This window comes from Danio rerio, chromosome 4, assembly GCF_052040795.2.
Source record: "Danio rerio strain M-AB ecotype USA chromosome 4, GRCz13ab, whole genome shotgun sequence".
NCBI classification, from domain to species: Eukaryota; Metazoa; Chordata; class Actinopteri; order Cypriniformes; family Danionidae; genus Danio; species Danio rerio.
The window spans coordinates 19,015,123-19,035,720 of NC_141024.2; the positions used below are offsets into that span (position 1 = coordinate 19,015,123).

The following is a 20,598-nucleotide window of genomic DNA, read 5'->3' on the forward strand; positions in this document are numbered from 1 at the left end:
GTGGATTTGTTTTCATTGACGTTTACATTTGCATTCAGCAACTACTCACAATAAACGCCAGTCTGTCAGAAATCGCACCGCAGAAAAACACTGCACGTCATGTGACATAACCAAAGCACATCATTGACTAAACTAAGGTCTTCTCTTTCCAACAAAAAATTGGAATGTTGGTCTTAAAGAAACAGTGACAGGGAAATGAACATTTGCAACTATATTAGAACACCATGCGGTGGAGGGTTAAAGGATGTGCTAAATGCATTGAAAGTGACAATACAATTATTTATATATGTTAAATAATTTCAATTTGAATTAATTGCTTCTTAAAAAGCGTGTATTCCTTAACATATCCTGACAAATGATTTCCACAAAACAGATAAACAGCACAACTATTTCCAGGATGTGTTTTGAGCACCAAATCATCATATTAGAATGATTTCTGAAGGATTGTATAACAACGAAGAGTGTGTAATGATGCTAAGAATGCAAGTTTACCAGAAAAAACAGGAAAAACAGGAATATGTTTAGTTTTAAAATTACATTTAAATAGAAAACAGATTTAAAAATAGTGTATTAGTGTATTATAAATAGCGGCTTTAGTGAGCATAGAAAACCTTTAAAATCTTTCTCAAAAAAAATTTCTTTACAGCTTTCTTTTTTAAAAAATCTCACTACATTAGGTTACCTTATTTTTACACATCAACTTTTGTAATGCAGCAAAATACTTATTATAAATACTAAAATTAAAAAAAAAAAAAAAAGATATTTCTGTAAATTACATCTCTTATTTATATTTCAGAAAACATACTTTTTGTTTATTTTATTTTAGTTTATTTGATTTTTTATTTCTTTTGTAACTTCAGGTTTTACAGTACTTATTATGGGCTTGCACATGCCTAGAGACCTCTGTTCCTCTTCTGACTGCTAAATTCCTGCCATGGAGAGCCACACTTTACTGTGCTGTGTGTGAATGCTATTTTCATGACCGTGCTTCAGTTCAGGCAGAGGTGAGTTTCTAAAATGTCTAAATATTCTTGCTAAATCATATTAGATTACATGTCTAATATATCATTCTGTGTTTTTTTACTTTCTGTTGTAAAAAAGGTGTTCGCACGCCGAGCTCTAAGCAAGATTAATGAACTGGCCAAGCTGGAGGAGATGACTGGCTCCGAAATGACACTTGAGACCCAGCAAGCTTATAAGGAGGCCACAATAAAAGTGTGATTTGTAACTTCAATTAAACATGCTGTTGTTTTTACGGTTCTTGTGTTATAACTATATATTTTCACGCTTGTCTTGAATCACTTTTATGCTCCATTAATGTTGAGAAGCTTGCAGTGATGGTGTTTAAGCGTTCAGTGTACGAGCCCCGAAGGAAACCCAAAGACCACTTTAGTCCCAAAAAGAAAAAGAATTTAAAACAGCTACAGCTTGTGAGTATTTACCTTAATATGGTGTACTGCAATGCATTTCCCCCCAATGCTACTCTAATATTGTCCTTCCCTCTATATTTGTTTATTATAGTCTCCATGGCCTCGCACACAAACTGAACGCATCCTAATGGAGATATTCGAGGGTAATGCTGCTCGGTTTTTGGCTGTTCTAGAGGCTCTACAAGACAAATCAGTCAGGCCTCTGCAGACTGGCTTGCCTGAGGAATTTGAGGTCCAGGTTGTGGTACTGGAGCTTGTTTCGGCTGGCATTAGCTTGTTGACTGGTAAACATTTTTTTGTGCTTTTTTTTTTGCTACTTAGTGTCACTTTTAGCATTTAAAAGCAAAATTTACAGATTTAAGCAGGTTAAAATGACATTGAATTCACATAAAAGCACAGATGGGTGTGGCAATTTATGCAGGTGACAATGTGCAAATTAAAGATCACATCAACTTATTTCCATAATGGGCAATCTACCGATAGATAAGCAAGTTAAAAATACTATGGCTTGATAATCTGTATGATTAGACTTCTTGTCTTCTGGCATTTTCTGTGCTGCAGCTTTCTTCCTAGCAGCAGCTGTCACAACGTGTAAAATGCAAAATGTGCTAGCTGTAGAAGATTTGTGAATTGTAAGTAGGCCCACACGGAATCTGCGCACAGAAATCCGCAGATTTCTGCATATTTTTAGCCTATCGTTGACTCTATGTATTAACTTGTGTAAATGTGTGCAAATTTATATTTATTCAGTTTTTAAATTCATTTCACTAATATTATTGTGATATAACAATAGTAATATAAAAATGTTCATATGATTTATTTACAATACAGTTTGTAAAGTAATATTTTCTGCCTTTTAGTAGAGATATTATATGAGAGACTTGCTTTGTTTACCAAATAAGTGGATCTACTTTTGATTTGCATTGTAAACATTAAATACAAGATTAAAAAAAAGTATTATTTTTTATTTCTTTTATTAAATTTTTAGTTATGATACTCCTAAAATTATTCTGCATAAATCCGCAGATTTTTTACAAACTTCTCAGCAGAAATAGCAAAAAAATGTCAGCAGATTCCGTCTGGCTCTAGTTATAAGCTTGTAATTGCTAATTATAAATTCAACTCTAAATTAACAAATGCAGATCTTTTTTTTTTTTCAAAATCGTGAGTGTAAATGTAAAATTCTGTGGAAGTAACAGTCAAGATTCTGAAACAAAAATGAAAAATTAAAATATACAAATGTCAAAAAAGCCTATTAACTTACAATTGTGAAATTCAAAATGTAAATTATGACCATTTTTCTCTTAGAATTTGTAATATTTTTTTATTTTTGAAGCGTATACTGTATCTAACCATTCTAATATTTGTTTAAAACAAAATTAAAAATTGTGAAAAATATGTCAACATTGTGAGAAAGGCTATGTATTTGTAATTTCCAGAAATTGTTGCAATTCTGGGGGTAAAAGGGTAATGTTGTCAGATGTAAACTCAGAATGGGAAGATTTTGATTTTTTACATTTTATTATTATCTCACTGTGACATTTGTTTTAGTATATATTTAAAAATTGTGAGATAAACATTGAAGAAATATATCTCTAAATACATTCTGACAGTAGTTTCTTAATGCAATATAAGGGTTTGTGCTTGTGCAAGTTGATAATAAAACTGACCCGAAATTTCTCTTATCTTGTAGGATTTGGTGATTCTGAGCACACTATTGAGGAGAGCATGCCTGCCTCTGTAAAAGCAGTCACTTCTGTTTCCTCTCTTTTTGAAGAGGCTGTCACTGGTGAGTATTGCATTTAATTTCCCTTTTATTCCTCGCCACTCTAATTTTTTATTGTGATATAAATTGCTCAGGGTCTCTCTTTTGTGTCTCTCAGGAACGAATAAGATTTCAGTAGATGCTGCAGTGAAGTTTGTGAAGCAGCTCTTCAGATATGAACAATGGAGCACATTCCGCTCCCTTTCCACTGCTCTTTTGTCTGTTTTACCTGTGAGTACATCTGTTACACTGCTTAAAAATTCAGCCTGAATCCTGTCTTAGTTCTCTTTTCTTGGCCTCTTCACAGAACATGGAGGGCCGCCCGATTCAGAAGTTTGAATTGGAACTCAGGCTTTTGGAAGCTGTGGAGCGTTTGATGGCCTCTCAGAGAGTTAAATTCATCATGAAAGATACTGATTTTGATGGTCAGCCTGGTACTAATCATTTGTCACATAGATTTGATAGATTAATTGAGGCAAATATTTAGAATAGTGTAAAAAAATATATAATTGTTTTTATGTACTGAATGTATGATTATTTTGAGTTTAAATCTTCTTTATATATGTATATATACTCAGAATAAATCTTCTCTTATGATTTTATTCCATTACAGACAAGAATATTGGGCCCGCCGTCATGACAGAAGAATTTTTTAGTCTAATTCAGAAACTTCATGATTGTGTGTGCAGAACAGACAAGGTCAGGTCTTTCTCTCACAATGTCTAAAGAGGTGTTGTTGGTAAACTGATGGTGTGCATGAACAATTTAAGACAAAATAATTATCCCTTATTGTGAAATGTTTATTATTTTTCAAATATTTCCCAGTGCATGGAAAGTTTTCATAGTATTTCCTTTTGTTTTTTGTTTTATTTGGCTGGAATAAACACACAAAAAATGCTATGTTCAATACTATTTGCCCCCTGGCTACAGAACAAACCACTGTTGTCCAATGACTTGCCTATTTAACCTAACTTGCCTAGGTAAACTAATTAGCCTAGTTAAGCCTTTGAATTGCACTGAAATACAAGTATCTTGCAAATTATCTAGTAAAATATGCACTGCTATTATGGCAATACAAAAGAATGTAGGTATTACAAATTAGTTATGAAACTATTATGTCAGAATACACTAATATTTATAAAATCTTCAGTCTATTTAACAGTCATTTGAAAAAGAATGAAAGTTTCACAGGAGGGCTAATACATTTTGTCTTTTGTGCAAGCAGGATATCCAGCCAGATACAGACTTGGTGCTGGATATTGTGCTGTTCTTTTGGGCGAAATGCAAATCTATTTTCCAGAGAGCACAGTTGAAGCATTATGAGCCTGTTCGCTACCGGGGTAGAATGGCAAACCAAGATCAGGTCAAAATTCAAAATAACAATGCATCTAGATATCATTCTTCTACTTTTTTTTTCTGAATCCAAAACATATGTTTTTGTTACGCTTTTGGTTCTGTAGTGGATAGAGACCTTGTTCTTGTTGTGTGAAGTGGCCCATGAGCACCCTGTGGCTGAAATGGACTTCATATTAATGGCTGAAATGACCTTGAGAATGGCAGTGGTGCTGGAAAGCAGTGCGGATGCTCCACCACAATCCGGGAGGAAAACAGGTACTGTGTATCACCAAAAAGTAGGATAATATACGTAACAGTGATAGTCAAAAATCATCTGACCTTGATTTTATAAATACTGTAAAGATGAGATGGGTGTATTAAATACTTTACTGTTTAAAAGTTTGTTTTATTTAGCAAAGCTGCAAGTAAATTCTAATTAAAACACAACAAACACAGGAAAAGTTATTTATAGAAATATTTTGCACTAGTATTGCTTAAAATGTTTTTAAAATGCAGCTTTTGTAAGCATGACAGAGGTCATGTCACTCATTTTTTTACCAATCTCAAACGTTTCATTTGTATTGCATTTTGCACTATTTATTTAGGTATTTTTTGGGTTTTTGTTTCTGTAGCCACTACTGAAGATAGCAGTGAAGAGTCTATCCCTGTTAGAAAATCTCCAAGCTCCATGTTTATGGTAAGTTGTCCTAGAAAATAAAAAACCTGTAATAGTTCATCATCACAATATTTTTCATTTAGATCAAACTAAACAAGTAAAATGACCTTAGTATCTAAGGGTCTCAATTTAAATCAGCAAAATTACTTACAGTTTTAGAAGATATATGAGTATCTTACCATAATAAAAATGTTTTAACATGTCTACAGAAGTCCAGAACTGAGCAGCTGCAGACTGCGTTGGATTTGGTGGAACGCTGTGTGGATTGTGTGTCTAGAGGCAGGGCCAGATCACTTTCTGGGCCTTCTGCTGTCTTTGATGAGGTGTTCATGCAGGCAGGTTCAAGATTGCAGTCCAAAATCATCAAAACATGTTAAAAGTTCACTTCAGCATTTCAACATAGAACACTAAATAATATATATATGTTTTTGGGTCGTTCAAACTGCTTATTTAAAATTTGCAGAAACAACATAATTCTTGAGATTTCATTGGGACAACTTTATTTTTTAATGTTCAATCCACATAAATTTGTTAAAAGTGTTTAGTTAACTTAATCAATTTGTGTTGGGACAACATGAATGAACTGTGTGGAACCCTGCATTTTTTACAGTGTAGCATTGATGAGTGAAGTGTATGGAAAAAAAAACAATCTACAGTATGGTGTATTATTACAGTTCACTGTATGAAATATATAGACATCAAACCACTGAAAGACAACATTAACAATACAAAATCTTTCAGTTAAGGGTGAAAATATTATGTACGTTCTCAACAGCATGGCATAAATATCATGTCGTTCAATACTGTAGCAAACAATGTGTGTGGCGCTCTATGACATGCTGGCGGGATTGTGATAAGCATTATGATTTGGAGCTGGTGCTATTAAAGGATGTCAACTGGTACTGCCAAAGTGCATTGACTAAAAGACTAGAGTTTGTTGACATTTTTATGGCACAATGAATGTTGCACTTCTAATTGTGTATGTTGTGTAATTCATTTTAATCACTGTAAAAATGCTGGGTTCCACACAATGTTGTCCCACCACAAATCAATTAAGTTAACTAATCTTTTTTACAAATTTAAGTAAAAAGTTGTCCCAAAAACTTGAGAATTTTGTTGTTCAACTCATTTAAACCAGTATTTTAAACAAACTGCAAAGGTCATTTTTGAGTAAGGGGATTGTTCACCCAAAAATGAAAATTGTCTCATTATTGACTCATCATTGACAATGTTTGAGTTTATTTCCTCTGTTGAACAAAAGACAATATTTTGAGTAGTGTTGGAAATCACTATTGACTTCCACAGTATGTTGTGTTCCAACTATTATTGCTGGTTTCAGAATATCTTGTTTTTGAGTTCAGCAGAAAAAAAAAAAAAATTATTGTCAGCACCAATATCCTTGAGGTTAAGTGCCGACATATTGCATCATGGTACTCACGACGACCCAAGTTTGATTTCCGGCTCGAGGTTCTATGCTGAACCTTTCCCTCTCTCTGCTACATATATATAAATATGTTTACAACCATTTGAGGGTGCGTTTCTATTTAATAGTAAGCATGCTTTATGAGATCTGATGTATCTTTTAACCATAGAAGTTTGGTGACAGCAAGAGCACCAAGAGCAGCAATACTTCTTACATCATTTCCATGGATTTACATCTAGAGCTGCTGGTCTTCAAGCACAGACTCGCTCTTAAACTCTCTGACTCCTGGACAGGTTAGAGAAACGTGCAATTCTTCATCATCAATGTGGAAGCATGCCGATGAACGTGTATATTTGTTTCTCTTTAGAAGAAATTAGTTTGTTGGAGTTTAAAAAGCCTCACACTAATCAAGCTCAGACTTCAGAAACACACAGACCTACAGGAGGTGAGTTTCAAATTTATGTAACATTAACACTAATACAGGTAGTGAATACTCTGATTTACTTCTTGACAGATGCTGCGCTGCTTGAAAAAATTAAGAAGAACAAGATCTCTAAGTGTGTTTTCCTGGTGCAGAAGGCTTTATTGTCATTCAGGAAGGACCAGACAAGCCGAGAGGCCAAGAAATTACTTGAGGTCAGTTTTTGAAGTCAACTCGAAACATTTAAATCATAATAATATAAAACAAACACACAATGAACCCTGTCCTTTCTCCAGGAGGCCGTAATGTTGGTAGAGAAAGCTGAGCTAGAAGAGAGAAGGCTGGTTAGTTGTTGGTTATCTTCAGAGAATAGTTCAAGACCGGCAGAGAAGAGACAGCCTCCACCAACACCAATACTTCTCTCACGCACCAATCGCTCTATGACCTTCAAGCCTGCACCATACACACTGGAGAAGGAGGTTGCATCCGTTTGAAATCAGTCATTTTTTTTGTTATTCATTCATTGGAATATTCAAGTATTCAAGTTCACTTTTATCCTGATGTAGGTTAGCTGGTACTGCATTTATGGAAGAGAATCTGAAGGTGTCAACCTTAAAGTACGTCTCAAAGACTGCTACCTGCCTGGGACTGGAGATATGGTAGAGTTGTGGGACAGTTTACCCGACAATGCAAATTATCTCATCATTTGCTACACCTTTATGAGTTTCTTTCGTCTGTTAAACACAAAAGAAGATATGATATGAAGAAAATGCTGGTTGCTAGTACCTATTGATCTCAATTATAGGATTTTTTTTTACTATAGGAGTTAATAGTTGTTTCCCAAATGACGCAATAAACACTATTCACTTATAAACTCAATAATGTAGTGTATAAGTTTAGTGCATTCCTAAATGGAACACTACCATTATTTACTAAACAGAAATTGAGGTATTATCCCATTTAACATTTAATAATTGGCAAATTAGTGAAATAGATGCCCAAACTACTAAATAGTACCTGTCATTTGTGCAACCACATTCACGATCAGGAGGCAGCATAATCACTTACATAGGTAAAGTTTGCTTGCACAATCCAAAATGAATGAATCCAACCTCAGCATTCAATAGCTCCTCCCCTTTCTCTATGTGAGCTAACCTGTGACAGGTAAGTGCATGCAGTGTCCAACATTCTACACTATTGGTTGAATAAGTGTGTATCAACTATTATTTTTAAGTGTGAATGCACTACTTCTTTATACTACAAAATGATGTAGAATAGTGCTGTGCATAAGTATTGGATTTGGGAAGCACCTAATGAAATTTTCAGAAAATCTTCTTTTGTGTTAAACAGAAGAAGGAAACTAAAGCAGGTTTTGAACAAGTGAAGGGAGAGTAAACAATAAGGTCATTTTCATTTGTTGGTGAACCATCCCTTTAACTTTTTAACATCAGTTTGTTTGTTTATATACTCAATACCTCAAAGTAAGTTTGTGTCTATCTAGATTCTTGCTAAAGGTGAATGCTTACTTCATGTAAGCGGCTTGGAGCCAGATAAGCAGTATATTTTTGCAGTAGCTGCTTTTGATGCCCAGGGAAAAATGGTAGGAAAGGCCATTGGAGAGACAACCAAGCCTCTTCTGGCCTCTCTGCCTCTACCTCTGCTGACAGCCTGGGCCCATATAGCTCAGGTACATGAATGGACTTTTTTGCACCAATTCAAATGGCCTTTCACGTGTCTTAATGTCCAATGTCATTTTGTTTAGGTGGCTTACCAAATAGGACTTCATTCTGTTAGCAAGAGAGCATGTAATGAGCTTTGGAGCCACTTTACCCTTCCCTTAAACTCAAATGCCGAAGGCCCAGAACTTGAGGAAAATAACTGTCTTGATAGACTGGCTCAAACAAGGTAAGGTTCTTAAATTTAAAATCATAAAAGGTCATTTCTGTTTTATATGTGTTGTTATATTTGTGTATATACAAATTTATATATTTATGCATTTTGAGGGTAATTTTGATTCTGAATAGACAATTTAATTCAAGGGATAGTTTACCCAAAAGTAAAGATTTACTCACTATTTATTCACACTTAAGTGGTTCCAAACACAAAAGAAGATGTTTTGAAGAAAGCAGAAAACCTGTAACCATTGACTTCCAAAGTATTTGTGTGGCCTATTTTGGAGCTTTCTTCGAAGCATCTTCTATGGGTCCAACAGAAAAATAGAAACTCCTAAAGGTTTGAAAGGTAACGGGTGAGTAAATGATGACAGAATTATCATTCTTGGGTGAAATCTCCCTTCAACGTTTATGCTGTCTTTAAACGAAATATCCTTTAAAATATTACAATTAATTTGCTAGCAATTTACCCACACTCATACAATTTTATATATATAGTTGAAATCAGAATTATTAGCCCTCTTTGATTTTTTTTCTTTTTTAAATATTTCCTAAATGATGTTTAACAGAGCAAGGACATTTTCACAGTATGTCTGATAATATTCTTTTCTTCTGGAGAAAGTCTTATTTGTTTTATTTCAGCTAGAATAAAAGCAATTTTGATTTTTTTTAAAAACATTTTAGGGACAAAATTATTAGCCCCTTTAAGCAATTTTTTTTCGATTGTCTACAGAACAAACCATCATTATACAATAACTTGCCTAATTACCCTAACCTGCCTATTTACCCTAACTAACCTAGTTAAGCTTTTAAATGTCACTTTAAGCTGTATAATATTTTCTTGAAAAATATCTATTAAAATATAATTTACTGTCATCATGGCAAAGATAAAATAAATCAGTTATTAGAAATGAGTTATTAAAATTATTATGAAGAAATGTGTTGAAAAAATCTTTGTCCATTAAACAGAAATTGGGGAAAGAAATAAAAAGGGGGGCTAATATTTCAGGGGCGCTAATAATTCTGACTTCAACTGTATATAAATATAAAAAATATAAACTTTTTATTTAGGATGTGTTATCAAAACATAGCATGCATTTTGATTCAAAATTTAGATTTTCAGTATACAAAAAAACTAATTTTAATATAAATGCAAATTCCTAGTGTAAAGGAATTTAAGATAAATAAAATAAAATACTTTGAAATGCTTAATTTATTTTGAGATTGGATGTATTTGTTTGGTGAGGACAAAATAAAATAAAATAAAATAAAGAAATTTGTCTTGTTATGAATCTTTTCCTTTTGTCTTCTATTTTGATTTCATGCAGACTCCGCCCAGAGACCCTACACCTTTCTTCTCCTCTCCTACAGCGGTTGTTTTTCTTCACTATTTTCATCCAGACAGATATTCACATCCAAGAGGAGGCACTATTCTGTGACAGTCTCTGTGATGGGGGCCCTTTGATCTGGGGCCAGGTTAGTCAAATTGCCCCTATGAAACATTTTTATTTTTAATCATAACTGATATAAAAGGCTAGTTTATGTTAAACAATTAACCCTAGTCCTGTCCTTATCCACTCTATCTGCACATTCATCACAGGAGGCCAGACTTGCAGAATGTGAACGGATGATGGTAGCCATTGATCTCGCTCTGCACCTCAATGACAGCTCTGACACCCTGCAGGCTGTAGTGAACTGTTATGGCCTTCTTGCTCCAATTATCTTTAACCAGATCCCGTCAGAACCTGTCATAGAGGTGACTGCTTTTATAGATATGCTTATTTTTGTTTTGAGTGCTGGTATTATTGCAAATTGGAACTAACTTTTGATTAAACCCTCTTCAAAATGATTGAATTTGATGTTCATTTTTATCAGAGTAAGCTAATCTGTTCTTGGTCTGTTATGTTAGTTAAAAAAAGCATCTGCTAATCAACTAACTTGATCCACGAGTTGTATGAATTCATGTGTGAATAAATACTACCTGAATTACATTTTGGTACGTGTTTGATAGTTCAAATGTATAGATAATTTTTCACTCATGGATTCATATGACACTTGTTGTAGTTATGGTTAGGGTTTTTAATACATCTTAGACACACATTAGTTCATATTGGTGTAATGTTTTTATTTAGGTAATAGTACATTATTATTTAACCGTTTTTTTTTTTTGTAAATTGTTGCTTGATATTTAAATGTATGTGAAGATTTGGCTGGATTTTGGAGAAACATTTGTCAGGAATTTTATCATTACATTATGGAGATCATGTTTATATGTCTGTTTTGCCAGAGCAATGGTAAATATATATGCTTTACTGGATCTGTGTGTTTCAGGTGTTACTGAAGTGCTTTACAGTGTTGTTGGAGATTCCAGACGTCCTCAAGCAGAAACACACTGCTTCCACCACAGAGTGCCTGCAGCACATGGTCGCCTCTATAACATATTACTTAGCAAAGGTAGTCATTCTAAGGTCAAATGAAAAATAAATATGAAACTTGAAATTGATTTTGTCAAAGATTTTAATTGCGTTTTCAAAGATCTATCGAGTGGAACAATGCTGCATTGTATTAATAAAAAATACAGTAACAACAGTTATACTGTAAATATTAATTTGAGTTTTCTATTTTAATATATTTAATGGAATATCAGAGTTTTCAGCAGCCATTATTTCAGACTGTAGTGTCACATGGTCCTTCAGAAATCATTCTAATATGCTAATTTTTTTTATTAATGTATGTTTTTGCAACAGTTGCTGCTTTTTTTTGGAAAATATCATACTTTTAATATACATTTGAAGTCAGAAGTATTAGCTCCCTGAATTATTAGACCCCGTTTGTTTTTTTCCTCAATTCTGTATAATGGCGGGAAGATTTTTTTTCAACACATTTCTAAACATAATAGTGTTAATAACTAATTTCTAATAACTGATTGATTTTATCTTTGTCATGAAGACAGTAAATAATATTTTTCTAGATATTTTTCAAGGCACTTTTATACAGCTTAAAGTGACATTTAAAGGTTAATTAGGTTAACTGGGCAGGATAGAATAATTAGGCAACTTATTGTATAATGATGGTTCTGTAGACTATAGAGAAAAAAAATAGCTTTAAGGTTCTAATAATTTTGTCTTTAAAATGTTTTTTAAAAAATTAATAACTGCTTTTATTATTGCTGAAATAAAACAAATAGGACTTTGTGCAGAAAAAAAAGTATTATCAGACTGTGAAAATGTCTACTGTATATTATAATAGTTTATTGTATTTATATAGTTTATATATATATATATATATATATATATATATATATATATATATATATATATATATATATATATATATATATATATATATATATATATATATATATATTTGATGAATGTATATTTTAAAACAACATCTTTTGTAAGCCGGTAAAATGTCTTTTAATTTAATAAATAAAAATAATAATTAATCAAAACCAATCCTACTTACCGTCTATATTTGAAAAGTAGGATATGTGTATTTCATCCAGCATCACCTTAGAAATGTACACATTTTAGTTAGTTGCATGTGTTAAAGGTGTTTGATGTGTTTGTCTGTGTTTTTAGAGCTTGGACTCGACTCATTTGGCATCATCTGTGTTAGAGTCAGGAAAGCAGCTGCTTCAGGAGATCACCGAATACTCCCAGCAATCCTTCAAAAAAACATTATCAGAGGAGCAAGATGGGGTCAGGATCATGTTTTTTAGTTATCCTAGAACTTTTGGGATAGTGTGTCACATAATCATAATACTTTTTTAATTTCCAGAAGAAAACAGCTCTCACCAATGAGGAGCCCAGTGAACAGCAAAAGGCTTTAGAGGCCATAATCATGAAAAACATGCGAGCTGAAGCTTTAGGAAATAATGATGTCACTTCCAGTATAAAAATAGGTACAGAATTTTTCAAGACCTCATAGCAGAAATCTCACAATAGCTGCATTATATGATATAGTCTAACTTAAAATGTTGTGAATCATTATTAGTGTTTGTTAATTGATATTTATAATGTAATTTATTCCCCTCCAGAGTTTATTTAAATATGCGGCTTTCTTTTTATCATCAAAGCTAAAGATATTCTGCTTAATATTTTGCAGGGCCTCATGGATGTGACCTGTCGGGACAGGAAGACCCTGTTGTACTTTACATGGTGATTGAAAACAGTCCTCTCCATCATGCCTTTAAAGAGGGTAATTAATACATAACATACTTGAGATAAAATCTGATCCACTGAATGACATATAATATACTAATGTACAGTATGTGTTTGTCTGTGTATGTTTGATTAAGTGATGAAGCTCAAGCAGAAGTCTCGTTTCCTGGAGTTTGTTGTGCACTTGCTTCAGAAAGCTTTGCTAGAAGATGAGCTGGATCTGGTTTTGGAGTGGAAGCAAAACATCTTGAACTGGCTTAGCAGGTGTGTATGACAGAGGTATTTAAGGAGAAAGTGACTTATGAGGACGTTGCCCATGTCCCGATTTTTCAAAAAGCTTTTAAATCACAGGAAATTAGTTTAAAGAAAAATTTCTTCCAGAAAGTAAAAGTAGTATAGTTTTCTGTGAGTGGTTACTAATAGGGTTTGGCCATATAACTTTTATTTTAAGTATTAAAACTGTGAAAACCTATGAAATGTCTTCTCATTTCATAAAAACAAATGTGTGTATGTAGGGCTTCGTTGCTCTGTTTAATGTAGATGTTTTGTATAACATGTCTTTGCTGTCTGTAATATTTGTAGACGCGACGATGCTCTGTTTGAGCTAAAGAAACACTCAGGTTTGCCAGTGGAGGAAACTAAAGACTTCACAGCCTCTGTGATAGAGTTTAACGCCAAGGTAAGCTTATGTTTCTGTTGATTTACTCAAATGCCAACTTTGCTTACATTTATTGCTTCATTCTTTTCTTTAGGTTTATAAATGTCATTAAAGTTTAATTCCACTTTATAGTAGTGGATTAACGAAGATTATTAAACTTTGGGTGTCATAAAATGCAAGTTAAAGGGTTCTGGCATATTGAAAGTCAAATAAAAATAAATAGGCACAACAAAATGAATAACCGTGGCTCTGAAGGGTACATTGAGGTCTTATGAACTGAAAATATCTGTCTCTGCAGGAATTATTACCTGTTATTACTTTAATCTACAGCAAACGGAGTATGAGTGTGTTTATGACAGTCTGAAGTATGAGCTTTTTTTACATTATGAAATATATCAAATGTCGAGAATCTGAAATCTTCCCAGATGTGATCATGTATGCATTCATAGGAGCTCAGTGTATTGTCAGGATCCAAGGCTTCAACTTAAAATTTACAAAAATGCACTGAAGAAAAAAATCACATTTCTCAGATTTCAGTTTTTTTTTGGGTGAACTTTGAAATTATGTTGCAGAAACAAAAAGGTGACAAGAGCGGCAGGAAGTTGCTACAGAAAAAACTACTCAACGCAATGAAGTGCCAAATTTCTGAAAGGTGAAGAAAAATCTGCCCGGATTTGAAAATACAGAAATATTTTATATTGTTTTTTAATGCATAATTGTGAACAATACTATCAAAAGTCTGTTGGTACGATTGATAAGCTTGTTTTAGTCTCTTATGCTCAGCAAGTCTGGTTTTGTATGAATGTATATCAAAATGTATTTCATGTCCTTGACAGCATAGTAAAATAATTATTACCCAAGTGTCACATAATACTTATATTATAAAATCTGCTAATATTTTTATGCTTTTTACAAATTTAATTTTGTTGAATTTTGTTGTCTTTTCTTTTCAGAATTATTATTTGATGAATAGAAAGTTTAAAAAAATACATTGCAGAAATCTTTAGTATTATTGTTATATCATTGTAGAAAATATTTTTATGAAAGTACAAATAGTCTTTCTTAAAGCCCATTTTGAAAGGTATCGCATAATGATTACTTTTTTAAACCTTATCTGTATTTACCATTGTGTCTCTCAGAGAGGTCAAAGCTGTGGACATCTTGCTAAATCAACTGGCAGCTTTTATCAAAAGACATCAACGGCGCCAGAAATTGAGGCAGATGCGCATTGAGGATTCTCTGTGGCGCTGTCATGTCAATCTGAGCCTGGCTCGTGCACACCTAGGCATGTTGAGAAGGAAATTGAGACCGCCTCCTCAGCTCTGGTATTTAAACGCAATAACAAAGTTAAAAACATCAATTTAGAGCTTTGTGTGAAAGCTTTAGTGAATATGCATTTTTCTCAAAAACTTTTTAGAAAGAATTTCTATACATTGTGCATAGTTAAACCCCCCCATAAGTTTATTGTTTTTGTATATAATTGACTGAAATTTTATTTTTTTTTGTCTTTCCAGTTTCAGTCGTCTCCCGCAGTCTTTCTTCTCTTTGGCTCACAGTGGAATGCTGGTTATGTGGAAGAATACTCCACAGCACATTAGACCACCTGAACTGACTCTTCCCAAAGCTCAACCTCATCAAGGACAACAGACTAAACAGAATAAAAGAAACCATCGAGCAAAACAGATCAATCAAGGTGGATCTCTTCTGCATTAAAGCAGAATCTACATTATTTCTCAATATTTTGGAATTGTAGGCCTGTCATGATATCTAATTTCTATCATATAATATTGTACATTGCACTAAAATGTATTGCGATAAACAATATTATTGACATTTTACGACCATTTAATGCCTCTCAATATACTACTCCAGTAAGACAATATAAAACACTGTTTTATACTTAATTCATTCATTCTTTTCTTTTTTGGCTAAGTCCCTTTATTAATCTGGGGTCACCACAGTGGAATGAAGCGCCAACTTATCCAGTATGTTTTATGCAGCGGATGCCCTTCCAGCTTCTACCCATCTCTGGAAAATATCCATACGCACTTATTCATACTCATACGCTACGGACAATTTAACCTACCCAATTCACCTGTACCATATGTTTTTGGACTTGTGGGAGAACCGGAGCACCCGGAGGAAACCCACGCGAACGCGGTGAGAACATGCAAACTCCACACAGAAACGGCAACTGACCCAGCCGAGGCTCGAACCTGCGACCTTCTTTCTGTGAGGCGAAAGTGCTAGCTACTGTGCCACCGTGTAGCCCCTTGTTTTATTCTCATGAATATTTTTTTATAATTATAGAAATTTTAACGATTGAATAATTATGTAATCAAAATATTGTGAATCCACATATCCTAAACAAATATATACAAATAATAATAATAATAAATGTTAACACCAACATAAACAAATACTATAGTCTTTTTAATCATACTATAGTAAAATGTATATAGTAAATATGTTATAGTATTTACAACTCTTGTTTAACAATTGCTAGAGCATACTGTGGTCTTAAATATAGGTTCATACTGTAATTACTGTAGTATACTTAAAGTTTTTACTACAGTAAAACAGTGTAGTTTAATACACCTAAAGTAATAAAAAAAACTGGGTCATCTGTTTTTATTATTACATGGATATTACCACCATAGCTGTAGAATAACCATAACAGATTCAAGTCATTTACTATAGTACGGTGCAAAAACAGTAGCTTGCCTTGTACTATTAATTGTTATCCTATTTTGTTGTATTATGGGCTAATTTTAAGAAATAAACACTAACATGTGTTTATTGACATTTTCAGTCCTTATTGTCACTTTTGAACAAAATAAATGCATCTTCGCTGAATTAAATGTACAATTCTTTTATAAAACTAAACTAAACTTATAAATAAAACGTATAAATAAAACCAGACTAAAGTTTTTAAAGTGTATATAGCACATAAAGAGCCAAAGCAAACCCTTTTGAGATGTTACATGCTTCTCTCTGGTTCCCGAAGAAGCTTCATGTCACTATGTTGCCTTTGGGCCTGTAATCCATCAAATCCCAAAGTGGGATTGAGTTCTGCTTTGTTTTCCTTTTCATTAGCCAGCTCGAAAGAATTTGAAGCTTGATTGATGATTGTCATACTTTTCAACAAATTCTCAGGAGAACCGAATGGCAGTGATGAGGAGCTGAATTCAGCAGAAAGTGTTGTTGGGGATGTGGACTCCACCTTTCAGCAAACTCATAATCCTGAAGCTGACGGTGCTTCTGCTGATCAAACTGCCTCTCAGTTACTGGACATACTTGATAAAGCCTCTACTCACATGCGCAGAGCTATAGTAAATGCAGTTCAATTTAATAAGCCTAATTTGACCTGCTTTTTATCTTGTGAATCAATCAATGACATTCCCATTTTTTACACTAGGTGCTATCACATCGCTGGGGCTACTGGACAACTCTACAGTGGGCATGTCGAATTCTATGGGATCAATGCTGCACACTGACTCTCATGTTGGAGCAATCCCAAGAACCTAACGCCAATGCCAGACAGCTGACGATACAGCAACTGTATACAGAGATCACTCCTTTACTGGTGCTGGCCTCAGATCTTCTCATGGACATGATGGAGAAGCTTAAGGTTTTAAAAACTAATGTTTATTTTTTTTAGCACACATTGTTATTTTAGGTAAACAATTAATCTGTGTAAGTTAATTCTCACACAACCTTCTTTTTTTTTTGGTAATCTTTAAGCAGATCGGAGCATTTGCTTCTGGTTTTAAAATGGTGGTCCTTATCTGTCGATGTCAGTTTAACGGCTTCAGTCCCAATATTTGTAATCACAGCACTCTTGCCGGTAGATTGCTACAAGTGAATGATACACCAAAAGATAGCCCTGCAACCTAATCTATATTCCATTTTAGTTGAAAGTATATCAACATACTGAAATAAAAGTCTCAGGAACTTGGGGTTTATCAGGTGTTTGCAGCATTGTGCAGTCATTTATATTTCAAACATGGATAAACTGAAAGATAAAGTTATCTGGCTTTAATATTTTCTTTTTTATTCCTAGCTGTGGAACGTTTACGATGATGAAGATGGGGAGCTTGAGGCAAGCCTGTACTTCTCTGCTCCAGTGGATGATAGGACAGTGATAGATCTGCGCTGGCTGAGGACTCTAGTTCTGCACACACTAGAACTTCTGTACTACCAGGCCAAGTGGGAGACTCTTGCTCATCTTGCTCTACTTTTCAACACCTACACTCGGTAGGTGGCTGAAAAATTCCAAAGCACAGTAATGTTCATGAATATAATTGTTCATTCAAAAGAGTATCTATTGAAATACAAGGTGCTTCATTGGTTTCAGGGAACGCTACTCACACATGGTAACCCCTGTGCTGGTGCATGCTCAGAGGAGACTTCTGGACAGGATCAGCTGTTTTGGGGGCCCTCCAGCACCACAACCTCACTTCACTTACACTGAGATCATCTCTGGAGAGAAGGTAGACAGAAATGATCACATACACATCATTTAGAATAATGTTAGAAGTTCATAATATATATTCCAGTTGTTTATACTTTAAATAAATAGTGTACCCTAAAATAAAAGATTCTTTCATCAATCACTCGCACTTGTTCAAAACCTCTGTGGTTTTCTTTCTTCCCAAAATAAGATATATTAAAATATGCTGGAAACCTGTAACAATTTACGTTCATAGTATGTGTTTTTTCTACTGTGAAAGTCAGTGGATAAAGGTTTCAAAGGTGAATAATTAGTGAGTGTTTTTGAATTTTTGGGTGAACTGACCCTTTGAGCCCAATTTACACCACACATACAGTGAAAAGCACAAATTATTACTACATAACTGGGAAAAGTCATTACTGAGACCTCTGTGAAAAAAAAAACGATAGGTATAACACATCGATAACACTGATCTCTAAGTTGGTTTTGTGACTAATGCTCATAGGTAACCTGCAAGAATTATGCAAGCCGGCAAGTACTGTTTCCAACAGGAAAAGGTCCCATTATAATTGCTCCCAGTGATGCTCCAGAGATCAAGGAACTTGCAGGTACATATAAGGGTCACCAATTCTCATTTATTTAAGATTTTTTGTGTGTGTTTCCATGTCTTAATTAATGTATAATGGTTTGTATATTGTATTTTTCCTCATTACTGCAGATGTACAGAGAGCCATGTGTTTGGTGCGTGTACCGCTTGATGTCGAGGAAACACTGCACTGTTTTAGAGAGACACTGATGAGGCAACATCACAAACTGCTGACTTTTCAGCACAGCAAAAAATTGCTCCTGCTGCTACTAGCTGACACACAGCAGAGTAAGTATGACATTGAGCACTTCATTTGGTAGGGCTCTAGAGTGATAGAAGTGAAGGGGTCCGACCAGCCTTTTGAGGTAAAAAATAAATACATTTTTAAAAAGTCTCCGACTGTGGTTCAATAGACACAAACTAGGGATGCTCATTTCTGTTTACTGGGTTATCATATATTAACTGTTAACTGATCAGAATAATATTAAATGATCATTTAATTACAAAAAAATGAATTGACATATGTATTTTGTGCTTGACACATAAAATTTTTTAAAATATTGATTTATTTTAAGATGTGCTAACAACAAAATTTTCACGCTCCTGCAGCATTTTCAACAACAAAAAAACTAAATATATGCCTACTAAATAAAAAGAATAAAATAAATAGGACTGGACTCAATATTTTTTTCGTAAATTACAAATTTAGATTAGGCTACAATACAAAAATACTGACTGAATCCATTTTTAATAATTGACACAGGCTGTTTTTTACAATAACACTAAAGTTTTTTTATTCTTCTGTGAAATAAAAAAGCAGGCCTACATCAAATTAATCATTCCACGTAATGTAAGCATTTAATTAATGCTCCACTGTATTTCTTGTATCACAAACGTCTGTCAAAATTTTCAATACAAGTTATAATTTTAAAGATTATGTCTTGATCGTCCTATTTTACTTGCGATTGTGTGCTTTCATTTACTCAGTCTCTCGCCTGGTGAGTTTAGTGTGAGAAGTTTTTCGAATTAGATAACGTGTCCTCAGTTTAGTGTGTCAATCGGGCACAGAAAATATTAGTATCATTATAGGCTTTGCTGAAAGACTTTATTACCGGCAATTAGGGGAAAATTATGGTAGGCTATAAGAGATTTTAAAGGAAATAAATATTAAGAAAAAAACATTCTTAAACACAGTGCCAAATTGGAGTTTTTTTTACCACATTTTAAAATTGATCACATGGGTTTCACATACTTCACATATGATTTTAGCATGTGATTGCCCATGTGAGGCTCATTTGGTTTTTGCACACTAAACTATCTGTCCATTTTTTAATACTTTCAATCACACCCTTTATATATCTGTGGCCTTAGCGTATGTCGAAGTGCCATTCTCTAAAGAGACCAGCAGCATTCTGCAGGGAAAGGTGGAACTCAGCTTGGCAGCCTGTACTCCTCCAGACATCAACCCTCCAGACCTGTCCAAAGAAGACTTCAGCTCTCTGGGCTCCATCTACAGCACTACGCTGCCTCACACACAGCTCCAGACGGTCTTCACCTCCTACAACAATTCTATTAGTGAGAACCAATCTGAACATATCACCAGCACATTTTGTTTATAAACAAGCTAATACAGTGCAAATAATAGAACAAATTGTAAAATACTTTTTTTTTTTTAATTTAATGTGTATTTCCTGTTGCTTTTTATTGTGTATTCTTCATTGCTAATTTTGTGTAAAACATAGTGAACAGCAACTCTTGTAGCACTAAGAAAGATTACAACTACAATTTCTAAA

The 20,598-nt window shown here is 33.9% G+C and overlaps 1 protein-coding gene across 1 annotated transcript in view; it reads left to right on the forward strand.

The window, feature by feature from the left end:
* cfap54 (cilia and flagella associated 54) overlaps positions 1-20,598 on the forward strand; it is a 43,643-nt gene that overhangs the window by 2,988 nt on the left and 20,057 nt on the right. Inside the window, exons 6-42 of the mRNA NM_001423554.1 lie at positions 861-1,004; positions 1,102-1,215; positions 1,329-1,430; positions 1,522-1,714; positions 3,124-3,219; positions 3,314-3,426; positions 3,503-3,620; positions 3,809-3,894; positions 4,421-4,558; positions 4,656-4,806; positions 5,163-5,227; positions 5,416-5,541; positions 6,799-6,922; positions 6,997-7,074; positions 7,144-7,265; positions 7,347-7,529; positions 7,617-7,709; positions 8,552-8,737; positions 8,813-8,955; positions 10,271-10,418; positions 10,543-10,698; positions 11,274-11,396; positions 12,527-12,646; positions 12,726-12,849; positions 13,053-13,145; positions 13,246-13,372; positions 13,691-13,787; positions 14,339-14,418; positions 14,906-15,091; positions 15,281-15,459; positions 16,923-17,098; positions 17,185-17,397; positions 17,830-18,023; positions 18,124-18,259; positions 18,725-18,827; positions 18,938-19,093; positions 20,177-20,380. Coding sequence (NP_001410483.1) covers positions 861-1,004; positions 1,102-1,215; positions 1,329-1,430; positions 1,522-1,714; positions 3,124-3,219; positions 3,314-3,426; positions 3,503-3,620; positions 3,809-3,894; positions 4,421-4,558; positions 4,656-4,806; positions 5,163-5,227; positions 5,416-5,541; positions 6,799-6,922; positions 6,997-7,074; positions 7,144-7,265; positions 7,347-7,529; positions 7,617-7,709; positions 8,552-8,737; positions 8,813-8,955; positions 10,271-10,418; positions 10,543-10,698; positions 11,274-11,396; positions 12,527-12,646; positions 12,726-12,849; positions 13,053-13,145; positions 13,246-13,372; positions 13,691-13,787; positions 14,339-14,418; positions 14,906-15,091; positions 15,281-15,459; positions 16,923-17,098; positions 17,185-17,397; positions 17,830-18,023; positions 18,124-18,259; positions 18,725-18,827; positions 18,938-19,093; positions 20,177-20,380 — 4,990 coding nt within the window. The remainder of the gene's footprint in view (positions 1-860; positions 1,005-1,101; positions 1,216-1,328; positions 1,431-1,521; positions 1,715-3,123; positions 3,220-3,313; positions 3,427-3,502; positions 3,621-3,808; positions 3,895-4,420; positions 4,559-4,655; positions 4,807-5,162; positions 5,228-5,415; positions 5,542-6,798; positions 6,923-6,996; positions 7,075-7,143; positions 7,266-7,346; positions 7,530-7,616; positions 7,710-8,551; positions 8,738-8,812; positions 8,956-10,270; positions 10,419-10,542; positions 10,699-11,273; positions 11,397-12,526; positions 12,647-12,725; positions 12,850-13,052; positions 13,146-13,245; positions 13,373-13,690; positions 13,788-14,338; positions 14,419-14,905; positions 15,092-15,280; positions 15,460-16,922; positions 17,099-17,184; positions 17,398-17,829; positions 18,024-18,123; positions 18,260-18,724; positions 18,828-18,937; positions 19,094-20,176; positions 20,381-20,598) is intronic.